Below are 14978 nucleotides of genomic sequence, written 5' to 3'. Positions count from 1 at the left end.
GGAGTGAAGAATTTTCATGAGACATTTTATTATGAAGTTGATATTATCTTTTATGCCATATTGTAACACCCAAAACACATAGGGAAAATGGTTCTCGACCATGATGTATGATGGTTCGTAAGTATGAATCATGATCTCTTTTGCTAAACAAAGTCAGTTCCAAAAAATTTAAACTGAAATTTTACTATATAATCCAAACATTACATTCAACCGATGTTATGGGCGTCTAAATAATTATGGCGCAACACATTAGCTAAATGGAAACCTGCTTCACTCGGTCACTATTTGATCATTCGACGTAGCCACCTTCGGTTTGCAGTGGTCTTAAATTGTTTAAACCATCTCACAACCTAAAAGAATTTCCAAAATTATCTCAAAGTTTAAATTTAAGAAAATGATTGTGGCTTCTGATTCTTTAGCACAAAGGCCAAAAACAATAAGGAAAACACTCAAGGAAAATACTCAACATCTGAAAAAAAAAATTCCTGGAAATCTTCTTTAAACGCTTTTATTTTGTGTTGTAATTTTAAGGTTTGCGGTTTTGTGATATCTCCCCGACAGATAAAGATTAGGATTCTTGAGGGAGGCGGTATTATCGCCAGGAAGAACACTATATAAATATATATATATTTTTAAAGAAACGTTTGCATATTGTGAGTAAATACTGCTAAACAATCATTGAAATGGATCAGAATCCGAAGAATTCTTCAATGCCTTACGCGCCTTTGGGATGGCAAGCAGGCGATGGAAGTGAAAAAGTAAGTAATGTTTTTATATTTTAACTCTAACCGTACTGCAATAACGAATTAGATCTTTATGTTTTATAATTTTTAGTAGGTAATATTTAACGCGAGCGACTTTTCCTTAGAAAAATTGTGTAATTTGTATTTTGTAGGGTAAATATGTAATTGGGCGGTATTTGCGGAAAAAAATGTTAAAAATCCGAAAATACTTTTATTCTATGCTCTTTAACTTCCTCTTTTCATTAAAAGCGGCGGAGGTAAGAAATTCCAAATACTTTAGCAGATATCGAATTTTTTAATTTCATCATATGTAGTTGAGCGGTATTTGCGAAAAAAAATGTTAAAAATCCGAAAATACCTTTAGTAGATGCTCTTCAACTTCCTCTTTTCATTAATAGCGGCGGAGATAAGAAATTCCAAATACTTTAGGATATATAAATATATAAATTTCATCACAATTACATTCATTCATGTGGCATTCCGCATTGTTTCTTGTTTACGAGTATCTATTTTTTTATTGGAAAATGATGTCACGTGATTGATCGTGATAGGCCAGAATTCAAATGAACCAATACGTGATTATTTAGTTCATTTATTGTTTTGAAACGGTGTTTAATTACCGCCTCCAACTTAGGCGAGTTTTTAACGTTTCTAATTTTAAAGTCTTATTTTTTATTGTTGCGCAAGTAATAAGTAACAAAAAAATTTTGGTAAATATTTACAATCGCGGTAGATGCCAAAAATAATGCTAAAAATCTGAAAATACTTTTATTCTGTGCCCTTTCACTTCCTCTTTTGAAAACAACCGGCGGAGGTAAGAAATTCCAAATACTTTAGGAGATATCGAATTTTTTAATTTCATCATATGTAGAGTCGCGGTATATGCCAAAAAAAATGCTAAACATCTGAAAATACCTTTATCATATGCTCTTCAACTTCCTCTTTTCATTAAAAGCGGCGGAGATAAGAAATTCCAAATACTTTAGGAGATATCGAATTTTTAAATTTCAGCACAAAACCAGCGCATTCCTGTGGCGTGCGTGCACCATTGTTTCTTGTTTACTAGAGCTGTAGCAAACCGTATGTATTCGTTACTGAGTAACGGGTGCGGCATCTAGTAACGAGTAACGAAACGTTACACACGAATGCATTTCGTTACTCGCATCTTTCGTATGTTTCACGCATGCGCGCGCGTATTCGTTACAAAGAACTATGTTTGTTTATTAATAAAAGTATAATTTGGAAATTCGTCGTCCAAGTTTTTTACTGTTTATTAAAGGTATTGTGTGTGTAGACAAAGTTTTAGATTCGAACAGAAACAACGTAAGAAAGTATTTTTTTACAAATTATAAATATGTATGTTTTTGTTTTTTATAATCGCGTATTTTCACGTTTTATGTTCTTATCTTAAAAGATATATTATAATAAAGCCGCTCTAATGAGAGTTAATTGTTTCTTGGTTAACAAAAGCTGTTAATTATCAGATATTTTTAATTGTTTATATTCGATTTATTTTTATTTACGCGACGTCATACTGTACGCGTACGAAATACGACTCGATTCGATGCTGTTACATAGCATGTGCCATGTCATGCGGTATCAGAAGTAACGAGTAACGATACAAAAGTAACTAGTACTAATTTTTATAGTAACGAATACATACGGGTACACATTTTTTCGTTACTTTTACACCTCTATTGTTTACGTACGAGAACGAGTATCTATTTTTTTATTGGATAATGATGTCACGTGATTGTTCGTGATAGGCCAGAATTCAAATGAACTAATACGTGATTATTTAGTTCAATTATTGTTTAAAACGGTGTTTAATTACCGCCTCCAACTTACGTGAGTTTTTAACGTTTCTAATTTTAAAGTCTTATTTGTTATTTTGATATTGTTGCGCAAGTAATAAGTAACAAAAAAAATTACGTGAGTTGTTACTGTACATCCTTTGTTACGGGTTTGTTATGTAAGGTCAGTTACATTATAAATAATTTAAAACTAAAGAATAATTAAAATTAATTCACATTATTTTTAATATCACCTTAGTTTTAAAGTATTTATAATGTAACTGACCTGACCTAATCGACCATTTTAGTTTACTGTTCACCCTCTGTCCGGGTTTGTTTGGTCAGGTCAGTTACATTATAAATATTTTAAAACTAAACAGCCATTAAAATTAATTCACAAAATAGTTTTTAATGTCGGCTTAGTTTGAAAGTATTAATAATGTAACTGACCTGACCTAATCAACCATTTTATTAATTACGCATTCACGATTCACGTATTCACGAACACGGCAAAATAACAAAAATGGCGCCGCTCGAATGGTTCCACAGGTCCTGTATTGCAACATTAAAAAATTCGATATCTCCTAAAGTATTCGGAATTTCTTATCTCCGCTGTTTTTAATGAAAAGAGGAAGTTGAAGAGCATATGATAAAGGTATTTTAGGATTTTTTACATTTTTTTTTGGCATCTACCGCGACTCTACATATCATGAAATTAAAAAATTCGATATCTCCTAAAGTATTTGGAATTTCTTATCTCCGCCGGTTGATTTGAAAAGAGGAAGTGAAAGTGCATAGAATAAAAGTATTTTCGGATTTTTAGCATTATTTTTGGCATCTACCGCGATTGTAAATATTTACCAAAATTTTACGTGATTCGTTCCTTTGTCCCGGTTTGTTGGGTCAGGTCAGTTACATTATAAATACTTTAAAACTAAAGAACCATTGAAATAATTTCATATTATTTGAAAGCTTAGTTTCAAAGTATTTTTAATGTAACTCACCTGACCTAATCGACCATTTTCATTAATTAGGCATTCACAAACACACGGCAAAATAAAAAAATGGCGGCGGTCGAATGATAAACACAGGTCTTGTATGCAAAATAAGAACGGCGATATCTCCTAAAGTATTTGGAATTTCTTATCTCCGCCGCTTTTAATGAAAAGAGGAAGTTGAAGAGCATCTAATAAAGGTATTTTCGGACTTTTAACATTTTTTTATGCAAATACCGCTCAACTACATATGATGAAATTTAAAAATTTGATATCTCCTAAAGTATTTGGAATTTACTACCTCCGCCGCTTTTAATGAAAAGAGGAAGTTGAAGAGCGTCTAATAAAGGTATTTTTGGATTTTTAACATTTTTTTTCGCAAATACCGCTCAACTACATATTTACCCTAGAACAAAGTTGAGATACAATGTTTTCTACGTGGTAATTCTACAAAGAAAATTTATATAGTTTTGAGATATGAGGTTTTTGACATTATTACTTAAATGTCTAGCAAATATGTTGTTTTTTTTACCACTGGATTAAAAAAAAATATTTGTAAGGAGAGCAAAGAATTCCAGGGAAATTGTGGGGTAAATATCATTAACAACCATTAAATATAAATATGACTATTATTATAATTGCTAGCTATAAGATTCGAAAACTATGATATTACTTATTTCTTATAATTTTTTGCTTGGGTGAAAGTTCATTGTCACATAAAGAAGTTAATCCCTTGATACTGATGGCATGATCCTGTATATGTTGATCATATTATACATGATGATGTTTGCTGTTTTATTTAGTATGTCCAAGTATCCTGGACTTTACAAAAAGTTGTATTATAACAATGAATTATATATTTCCATTAGACCTAACATAGTTTGTTTGTATTGTAATATTTGAGTTATTGTTTCACCAGGATCTTCTGAGGTACTGAATTAAAATAGCAAACAGTGTGTGCCGTGATCATGCCATTGGCAGATATTTTAGTAGAACAATATAAAAAATGCATGTCTTTTACAAGGCAAATGCTGGTGACATTTGACTGCAGCTATCTTAACAGCTTGGCCGGAACAGCACCAGCGAAATTCAAATTCCCTTGTATTGTAATGGGTATATCGGGCACAGATTTTCTCTCGTCTTTTGATACTTATATTGTCATAGAGTAATTAATTCATATTCCATATATTTGTATGAAAACAGTGTATTTATAATCTAAACAAGTTTTTGCAATCTAAAAGATTATATTGTCTTAAAGATAGTGAAAAAGACCTAACTTTAAACATGATGACAAAAGGGCAATGATCATACAGCTTTTAACATTGAAACATACCTAACCTTAGCAAGGGTAGCGAGGACCCTTGTAATCGGGTCAGGAACTTGTGGCATGCCTTACATCAGTGGACGGCACATGAAGTCAGTGGCCATGTGTAGCCGCCAGCCAGCTCCGAAGCTGTCGGGCTTCGCGGTCCTGTATGCGTTCATAACAATATTTATGTACACATTTAATATTTTGATAATGTTTATAAGATTAATTTTCATTGTAAGTAAAAATTAAATATATGTCTACTGAGTGTAAAATAACCAAACCAACAGACTGGGTTGTGTGTTTACAGTTATTATTATAATAACACTACTTAAACAATAACAAATATTTTTCTTTAACAATGTTATTAAAATGTAATAATGAGTCAAATAAGATATTGTAAAAACTTAAGTTGAAGCAGACAACATTCGACCCTAAGTACTTTAGTTTATTATTTACACATAATACCACAGTGTTAAATACATCTTCACTGCATAGTTTAAAACAAAGTCGCTTCCCGCTACCTGTTTGTCCCTAGGTATGCTTAGATCTTTAAAACTATGCAACGGATTTTGATGCTTTTTTTTAATAGATAGAGTGATTCAAGAGGAAGGTTTATATGTAGGGGAGGTAGGGGAGAGTTGATACACAGGGAGAGTTGATACAATAAAAAATTTTCAAGTAATTATCAATGTTGGTACCAATGATAAGTTGTGAATTATATATTAGGTTCTAATAAAAAAACACACAGGTAAATCAAGATGGCAGCTTGAATAGTACACGAAGAAAGAAGCTCACAGTGTTTCTTCCAATGTAAGTTTTTTTTCAAGCCTACTGAATTCTTTTCTATAAAAGTTTTATACAATGAAAGCCTGTCATAAAACTTTTAAATTCAAAGAATATATACACTCAGTGAACCATAATTGCTTTTATTAGTTTGATTCTAACCTGTATGAGTGCAAGAGATTATGTTTCTTGTATAAGGCACAACAGGGGAGAGTTGATACACCCGAATCAGGGAGACTTGATACATTGAATCATTTCTCCTAAAAAACATAAGACTATTTTTTATTTTGTTTTGATAGCCTGTTTGAAGAATCTGTTTGCAGAATTTCTTGATATTATTTTATTTAACTGCTGTAAGCCTTTAAACTATGGTTTAGAAATGAAGTTAAAAAATATTGCCATATTCTGTCACATTTATTAGGGCTCTGTTTGGATTGTACCTACATTTGGTGTTAAGACTATTTTAACCTTAATATGTTTGTTCTTTTTTAGATGCCATTTTTCTACAAAAGAAAAAAGGAGAACTCCAGGACAATCTATGATCTAGGAGAAGTGATTGGACAAGCATTCCCAAAATCATTTACTCCTGCAAACATCCTAGCCGGTTTCAAAAAGACTGGAATTTGGCCCTTCAACAGAGATTGTTTTACTGATAATGATTTTATGCCATCATTGGTTACAGACTGCCTGCTAAAAAATGCTGCAGAACCTCAAGATGCTATTATGAGTCACGAAGAGGCATCATCCAGTTCCAACACAAATAAGGTTGCAACAACATGGTGTCACCTTCAGATGTTAGGCCCTTACCTAAAGCTAAAGCTAAGGACAATGTCCATAACACCACTAGGAAACCAAGAAAGAGAGCCAAGTCAACAGTGCTGACAGACACGCCAGTGAAAAATCAATTAGAAGAGGAATATGCTGAAAAACAAAAGTCCACAAAATAGGCTCTATTTCCTAAAAATAAAACAAATAAAAACAAAAAAACCGTTATCCTCAACAGTGTGCAACTATTAGTTCTTCTGACAGTGAAGAATACGAGACAGAATCTAAGAATGAAAACATCAGCAGCTCTGAATCGAGTGAAAGTGAAGCAAAGCGTATGCCTAAAAAGGGATAAACATAGCACACATAAAACGTTATAAAATGCTTTTAAAATTATGGAATTCTATTTTGAGGAAAATAATCATGTTCTGTTCTTGTGTCATTCACAACTAAGAAAACAATTGTTTATTTTGTGGGATTAATTGAAAATCTCTGATGACAGTGTGTGTGTAAAATAAAATTTAACAGGTATGTTTCCAATTCAAAGTTTAAGTGGCCAGAAAAAGAAGACATTACTGTGATAGATGAAAACCAAATAGTGAAAGTTCTTAGTGAACCCACATTTACTCTACGAAATGACAGGATTGAAGGATTCAGTTTCAGAGAAGGTTTTCATGGTTATAACATGAGGTAATGCTGTTAAAGAAGTTTTTTTTTTATGAGACTATATTGTTTTTTTCGTGTTCAAAATTATAGGTAATTTTCATGATCTGTAGAAAAAAAATGTAATATAGGCCTATTTTGTGAAAAATGTTAAATGTGTAGTAGTAAAGTGTTGTGAAACTGTTGATTCTGTTTTGTTTAGTTTAGTTAAATGTATTTATGGGTATTATTTCAAACTATTTAGTTTCCTACCATTTAATTTGGTAAATCTTCATTTATTAAAACATTTATTTTTATTTAACATACTTTGTTTATGCTTCTGTGCAAAACCAAATCTTTGAAACCATTATAAATAAACATACTTAACAAGTGTATCAGCTCTCCCTAACATACGTATCATCTCTCCCTAGCATGGGGAGATTTGATACACTATGCAACACTGTGTAATATTATAATTTACAGGCACTCACGCAAACATAATTACTTTATTATTTTTTATTATGTGCTAATAACACCATGGATTAGGCAGACATGAAGATATGAAATATTTGGCTTTTATTGAGCACATAAAAAATATATATATAAAAAGTGTCTCAACTCTCCCCTACCTCCCCTATAATACATGCATAATATAGTAGAGAAACACTGATAATTTTAAAGGTTTCTAATGTGATGTAAATAAACACACTTTTTTTGCGCTTACATTGCAAACGCTGGCTGAACCTTACGAGATAGATGAAAATAATGTACTACAGTATTGTACACCTTAAAAAAGGTCTACAAAAAAGTCTGCTATAGTATATGTCTATCTCTAGGGATAACTCACAATAACCATTTTTTATCCTTTACTTTTTACGAGAAATAATGGCTTATTTACGAAGTGATTTTAAGCAATACAGCATCAATCCTTATCCAATTAAGTACCTGAAATACATTGTGCATTTAATATAGATCAATATGGCCCTTTACAGCATGTAATTGAAATTAATATTTTCGAAGATATTACAGATTTAAAATGCAGGGACATAGTGGTTCTGTAGTATATTTAGTATCAGCATTGCATCCGTGCAAAGCCGGAATATAGGAAAAATGTTGTTTAACCAATGTGTAGTCCTAAAATTATAACGTATTTTTAAGTTGCGACTATTTCTTTGTGTGACTCTTAAAATTTGTAAAATGCATTTTAAAACATCTTTCTATCACTTAGATTTATGTGGCACACTGATAAGCTTAACATTTCCCTGGTGTTTATGTCAGCGATTATATATAGGTCAGTGCCGCAACACGCAGACGACTTCGGCGCCAACATGCCTAAGGAATTTTAACTTCAAGCAGTTAGCAACATCGTAATTGTTGCAACCAAACATTGCAGGAATTTTTCCAGCCATAGTAAATAATCACAACTGCAGAAAAAATTGTACATTCTAAATGGCCAAAATGCCCTTATCATACGTGCGCTAATGGTTTAGGATCAGGTCCTGCCACAAGAATGCGCAGCATAACATCTCTCCTGATGACTTTCTTACATTGTTCTACTACTATATTTGCCATCAGGATCAAGGGATGAAATTGAATACATAATACAGAATAGTTATCTTTGTCATAAAATATGTAATGCACAGTTAATTCAGTGAAATGCTAAAATAAATATGCTATATTTGTCAAACTTTGTTTTATAATTCCATATTATATATTTGAAACAAGAATTTGTTTTTATTGTTTCTAAATGTATAAAAAAACATTTTGTCACATTTTACATAATTTAAGTTATATAAGTGTGAAAAACAATTTTTTCATCTTTACCTCTGGTTTACTACTCCATTTTATCCTACTTTCTGTGAAACAGTGTTGAATTAGAGCTTTAGGTTCATGGTGTCTATGCATGGAAAAGCATTAGGCAGGATTCATGCTAGTCCGCATCCAGTATTTGGAATTGCACCTCTGATTTTGTACCTAAGTGTTTTGAAACCTACATTTGTCTCAGTGGGATCCCATCATCTTGAGCCTGTTTCCTGTAGCACCTGAGAACAATAGACAAGATAAAGTCTGGGTAGTTAAACTGATGCTTGTTGGGAAAAGTTGGCAAATACTGGAGAAAGTGAGAAAGTAGATAAGAAAACTAGGCAAGTGAAATTTTTGTTAAGTGTTCCATTAAATCTGAAACTTACAATGCATTAACTTAATTACGTTTAGTGTCTCAATTAACTTGATAACCTTAGGTAAGCAAAATATTGGATAACACAGATGGAATAAGAAAATTGTCTCGGTTTTCAGTTGGCCGAGCAGAATTATTCTCTGTGGTAATGTTTTTTCCAGCTTTTCTTCAGAGTAGATTGTTTCACGTCGCTACATGATTTTTCCAACCATTAAATGGCAAATCTAAGGTTGATTTTCTTTAGGCTTTCGATAACAGTCAAAATCATTTTCTAAGTCCTCAAGAAAATATTCCAACAGTCTTTGCTGGTAATGGTGGCACTTGTAGTTTGCTCTGATGATAAGGAACCTCGGTTAATCGAGACACTACTGTATTTGTAACCATAATATTTCATTGAAATTGCGTGTCACGTATGGTTACAATGTATCATTGTGGTTCTATAAAACAAAGTATTTAAAACTATATGGTATAAAAATGCACAGTTGGGAAGTAGGTACTTAACATTATTGTGAGGGTGACGTACAATAATATGAGCCTATACTTTAACTGCACCAACCTGCATTAAACTTTAACACTATTTTTCAGCCATCAGCTCCTGGGTTTCAGCCATCAACCCCTGGATTCCCACAGCAGGTTCCAGGCTTCCACCCACAGGCTCCAGAACCTCAGGCGCCCGCGTACCACCCCCAGGCCTCCGGCTACTACCCTCAGGACCCTGTGTCTCCCCCAGCGTACAAGCCGATGACCCCTGGGTACCAACCCTATCCATCGCCCCAGTCAACGGACATGACTGCTGTGCTTGTCAACCCACTCGACACGATCGTCCGGCCGGAGAGTGACATGTTCGGGCCGTCATTCGGCGACAAGTCGGTCCGGGCTGGATTCGTGCGCAAGGTCTACGCGATCCTCTTCATCCAGCTGCTTGTTACCATAGGCATCATCGCGCTCTTCATCTTCCAGTGAGTACACATGAATACTGTCTCTTAAGGACAAGGCATCACTCTTTTGACAGGTGCTTCAGCTAACATTCAGACTTTAATCACTGATGCAATGAAAGGATGAGTTTCTCACATCCTTACATGCATCATTGTTGCCTTGAGGCACTGCCTTAAGTATAATTTATTGAAAACCAGTTTTTAAATTTTTTAGTTTACATAGATTTTGGTCACTCTGATTTTACTTTGTTAGTAAATTATAATCTTGCCTCCTTAACACTTATGTATAGGTTAAAAAAATTGTTACTATCCCTAGAAATTATTTTGAAGATTTCTTTGATGTTATTATCTACCCAACATCACACTTTATCATTACACTGTCATATGCATACCTGCCAACCCTCCCGCTTTAGGCGGGAGTCTCCCGCTTTTGTTTGTAGCCTCCCGCCCTCCCGCTTTTGCTTCCTTTCGCTTAGCGGCACTAGAAATGGCCGGTATCAGGTTTCAAGGTTATGTTTCTCCATGTGCTCTGCGCTGCGCTGTGGCGCTCACACAGCTGTCTCACAGCTCGGCGATCAGTAACGTTCGTCTCACTTCGGCTAGAACACAAAGGGCGTAGCCAACTCGTAATCAGCGCTTAAAATAATTTGCCAATAGAAATCTTGCATTCTTGACCTTCTTATATGCTTTGTGCAGCTTGGGTTTTTTTTTTTTTAGTTGGTCATCTATGGTAGTTTGTGTCGTGATAAATATCAATATGTTTACAAAATTAATTGCACGGCAAATGTGTTTATGAAATGAATTACGCGGTTAAAGCAGCAAGTAAGGTTCCATACCTCAAGTAACATGGCGGAAAAGAAAGTGACTAAATACTTGACTGTATACAAGAAAGCTTACAGTGACGAGTTTCCTTGTATTTTAACTTCCAGAAAAGGAGATCATTTTGCTTTTTGTTCGCTGTGTCGTTGTGACTGCTGTATCGCATGGGGGAAGGTGGGACGTCGTGAAACACATCCAAACCAAGAAACATCAAGATAATGTACGCTGTGTTGATGCAAACAAGAAGTTAAGCTTTTGTGGCAGTGCAAGCTGGCAAGAAGAAAGTGTTACGAATGCCGAGTGCTTGTTTACGTGTTTTGTTTTAGAACACAATCTCCCTGTTAGTTGTTCAGATCATGCTGGGTTGTTGTTTCGCAAAATGTTCCCTGATAGCGCTATAGCTCAACAATTTGGCTGTGCACGTACAAAAACGTCAGCAATTATATCTGAAATGGCAAAAACGGAAGAAGAAAAACTTGTGCAGATGTTAAAAAACGGTGCATTCTCTGTGGCGACAGATGGGAGTAACGATAGCGATTAAAAATTTACCCCGTTGTTGTAAGTTATTACAGCAGTGAAGCAGGTAAGGTGGAAAGTTCAGTGCTTTGTGTACCTGTACTGTCTGGAGACTCTACTGGAGTTAATATTGCAGCATTGGTCATACAGTCTTTGAGGTCACGGAATATTAAACTTCAAAATTGCATATCATTCAGCACTGATAATGCTCCTGTAATAATAGGCTTGAAAAACGGGGCAGCAGCACACTTAAAAAAAGAAATGCCCAATTTGTTTGTTGTGGGTTGTGCTTGTCATTTAATCAATTTGGCTGCAGAAAAGGCAGCAGCAACTCTTCCTTGCAAAGTTGATGAGATATTAGTAGATATTTATTTTTATCTTGAAAAATTTCAAGTTAAGTACTTATTGCATGGCACAGATGTAAAAAAAATGTTAAAACATGTTTGCACTCGCTGGCTCTCGCTAGGGAAATGTTTGTCAAGAATGCTGCAACAGTGGGACCCCCTAGCTAGTTATTTAAATTTTGAGGTTAAGTCTTCACGTCCACATGAGAAGTCGGGACAATTAGATTCGTACAGGATACCAAAAATGTCCAAAGCTGCCTCTTCTGATAGCCAAACTTCAGTTAAATGTTCTAGCTTGAAGTGAAGTTCTGAATCACCAGTTCCAGAGTCAAAAGTAACAAAATTCCACCCTCCACAAAAAAGTGGAAATAGTTCATGTAATCTTTCAAGAGAAGAGAGATTATTGATGTTCCTTACACGGCAACTAAATAAATCGTTTTGTCTGTTCCTTCAGAATACATTGCCAGTGTTTGAAAAACCAAATGTGGTTTTGCAATTGCAGAAACCACAAATTCACTTGTTACGCTGTATTCTAATAGAATTGTTCAAAGATGTCATTACAAGATGTGTGAAACCTACTGTTGTTAAAAACTCTTCATCATTGTTGGAGGTTGACTATCACAAGAGAATGTTGAACCAAAAAGGAGATAATGACATTACAATTGGAAATTCTACTTCTAGGGCAGTGTGTGACCTTAAACCTGAAGAAAAGTCAATTTTATACTCGTCTGTTAGGGCGTATTTTGTACGTGCATGTGATTACATGTTTCACAAATTTCCCTTCAATGATAAAGTTTTAATCAATGCTTAGGTAGCCCAGATAAATAATGTTTGTAATGCATCATTCTCCAGTTTGACATTTTTTGTAAATAAATTTCCATTCATGTTAAGTTATGAAGACCAGGTTTTAGATTCTGCCATTGATGATTTGCAGTCGGAGTTTTGTCAGTTTCAACTTGAAGATCTTGATGAAGCCATCAAGAAAGAAGAAAGGATTGATATTCAGTGGAGTTTGGTGGGAAAAATTAAAAGTGCATCTGGAAGTTTGAAGTATGAAAAACTGTCTAAGGTTATTCTGGCAATTTTGACAATTCCCCACAGCAATGCTGAATCTGTGAGAATATTCAGCCAGGTACGAAAGTCAAGGACACAGTTTAGGTCATCCATGTCTAATGAGACATTAGACAGATTGATGGTGGTAAAATCAAGGCAACAGGGATGCTGCTATGAACAACAATTTGACTCTGCTTTCCTGAAGAAAGCTAAATCTGCAACCAGAGAAAGCTTGAAGAAGTAATTTATCAGCCAAGTTAAAACTACCTGTAAGTAACTAAGAGCTATATTATCTAAATTAATTTTTGCCATTGATTGTTATTTGGTATCCTGTGTGTTTTTCTTTGAGTTTGGTGTTGAAACAAACTTGCCTCTAGAAATGCCAAACTGTATTCTGTGGTGGTTACTTGCGACAATAATGAGATACAAAAGATTGAGAGTTCTGTGTTGTGAATTTCTATATTGAATAGTGATTTCATTGCTTTAAATATTGCCAAACTTGTATTTGATTAATTTAGATCACGGAGCATTGCTTTCCACAATGCTCCAGTGGGTGTAAAGAGTGTGTGTAAAAAATGGTGCAGAAAATAGTTGTAAAAAAAGCAACTAGCCCCATAAAAATATAAAAATTTCCACCATCTAATTTTCAATTTTTACTTCGAAAAATGGTTAAATAAGTTAGCACTATTTTGCACCTTCAAATCAAAATTTCCCGGGGGAGGGCCCCCAGACCCCGCTTTATTTGGGGAACCAAGTATTTACTCCACTAAAAACCTCCCTCTTTTTGACTAGCCAAGGTTGGCAGGTATGCGTATGTTATAAACATATTTGATTCTAAATTATGTGGATCTTTTTCAATGTATCTGCAATATGAATTTATGTTTCAGTGAAGGCATCAAGTACCAGGTGACTCACAGCATGCCAATGTATCTGTCTGCTTAGTAAGTATATACATGTGTATATTAATGTCCTACTATTAGGCCTTTGCAAATACTCAACAATTTTTAATACCAAAACTAATCACTTACTACCATATTCAATTCAATTACTTATATACTTGTACTTGTATTTGATTTTGAGGCAAAGAAGCTGCTGTTTATAACTGTGTGTATTTACACTAAAGTTGAAGTGTGCAGTGGGAATTGTTATGTCCGGTGTAAGCTCCAACCTTGTCCCTGCAAGGTTTGGGATACAAGGTAGGACATAACCTAAAGATAGGCTTTTAGTAAGGAAAGGAAAAAGCAATGCTGGCTGGAATAACTAGGAACAGAGCATTGATATTTGCGACGGCATCGTATTTTGTACCTTTAGTGCAAACAATAATTATGTTAAAAGGGCTCAACATTCATGTAATTACAAATCAAATTGCTCAAACAGTGTGATGTAGTTAAGAGGTGGCGGCAGTAGGAACATCATACCGAATGCCGTACATAGCACCTCAAAAAATTTTTCCTACAAGTTGTGTTGGGAAAACACAAAAAAGCTCAAGAAGGAGCAAAATATATTGCTCAACATACGTGAACAAATCATAACAAACATACAGAAACATGCATAGAAACACATTAGGTATAACAAAGTTAACTCTTTCAGGTTAAAAAATAAGCATAGACAATAAGAAAAACAGGCCAGGAATATATGATTGTGCCTTAACTGATGCAGGTATCAGTTAGGAATGTGCAAAAGCAAAGAGATAAGAGATTACAAAGTGAATTTGTTTGACCAAGTCAAAATACAATTAGAACCACGAGTTTGCACTCCAAAATACAATCATCCCTAATCATTAGAATTAAAGGGAAAATGACTCCAAAGGTAGGGGGATTGCCTTTGGACGTGAGTCATCAGTTTTCAGTGCAGGACATGACAAATTTGTGAGGGGAAATCACAAAGAGTCATCCAGAACCAAATTTTACCAATGGTAGAATATAGGAAGGATGAGAACAGCAATTACAATGTATCGCCACCTGTTATCGCAGTATCTTGAAAGAAAACCTCTTATTTACCACCATGGGCATAGATCCCGGGGAGCACAAGGGGGCGCAGGCTTCCCCTGGATTCAATCTGAGGGGACCAGCTTACGCTTGCAAATTCATAACTGGACACGGGAG

General features: G+C 34.5%; 1 protein-coding gene across 3 annotated transcripts in view; it reads left to right on the top strand.

Moving 5' to 3' along the window:
- Positions 1 to 407: 407 nt before the first annotated feature.
- The window catches only part of LOC134527663 (protein lifeguard 1-like), a 49821-nt gene continuing 35250 nt past the window's right edge, over positions 408 to 14978 (top strand). Inside the window, exons 1-3 of one of the 3 annotated variants that reach the window (XM_063360538.1) lie at positions 408 to 758; positions 9813 to 10165; positions 13761 to 13814. In XM_063360538.1, coding sequence (XP_063216608.1) covers positions 684 to 758; positions 9813 to 10165; positions 13761 to 13814 — 482 coding nt within the window. In that variant the 5' untranslated portion in view covers positions 408 to 683. Of the gene's footprint in view, positions 759 to 2600; positions 3192 to 9791; positions 10166 to 13760; positions 13815 to 14978 lie in introns of those variants that run through there. The other 2 variants (XM_063360537.1, XM_063360539.1) reach the window with 2 other exon arrangements.

This window comes from Bacillus rossius, chromosome 1, assembly GCF_032445375.1.
Source record: "Bacillus rossius redtenbacheri isolate Brsri chromosome 1, Brsri_v3, whole genome shotgun sequence".
In the NCBI taxonomy this organism is placed as follows: domain Eukaryota; kingdom Metazoa; phylum Arthropoda; class Insecta; order Phasmatodea; family Bacillidae; genus Bacillus; species Bacillus rossius.
This window is presented reverse-complemented; position numbering and strand designations above follow the sequence as displayed.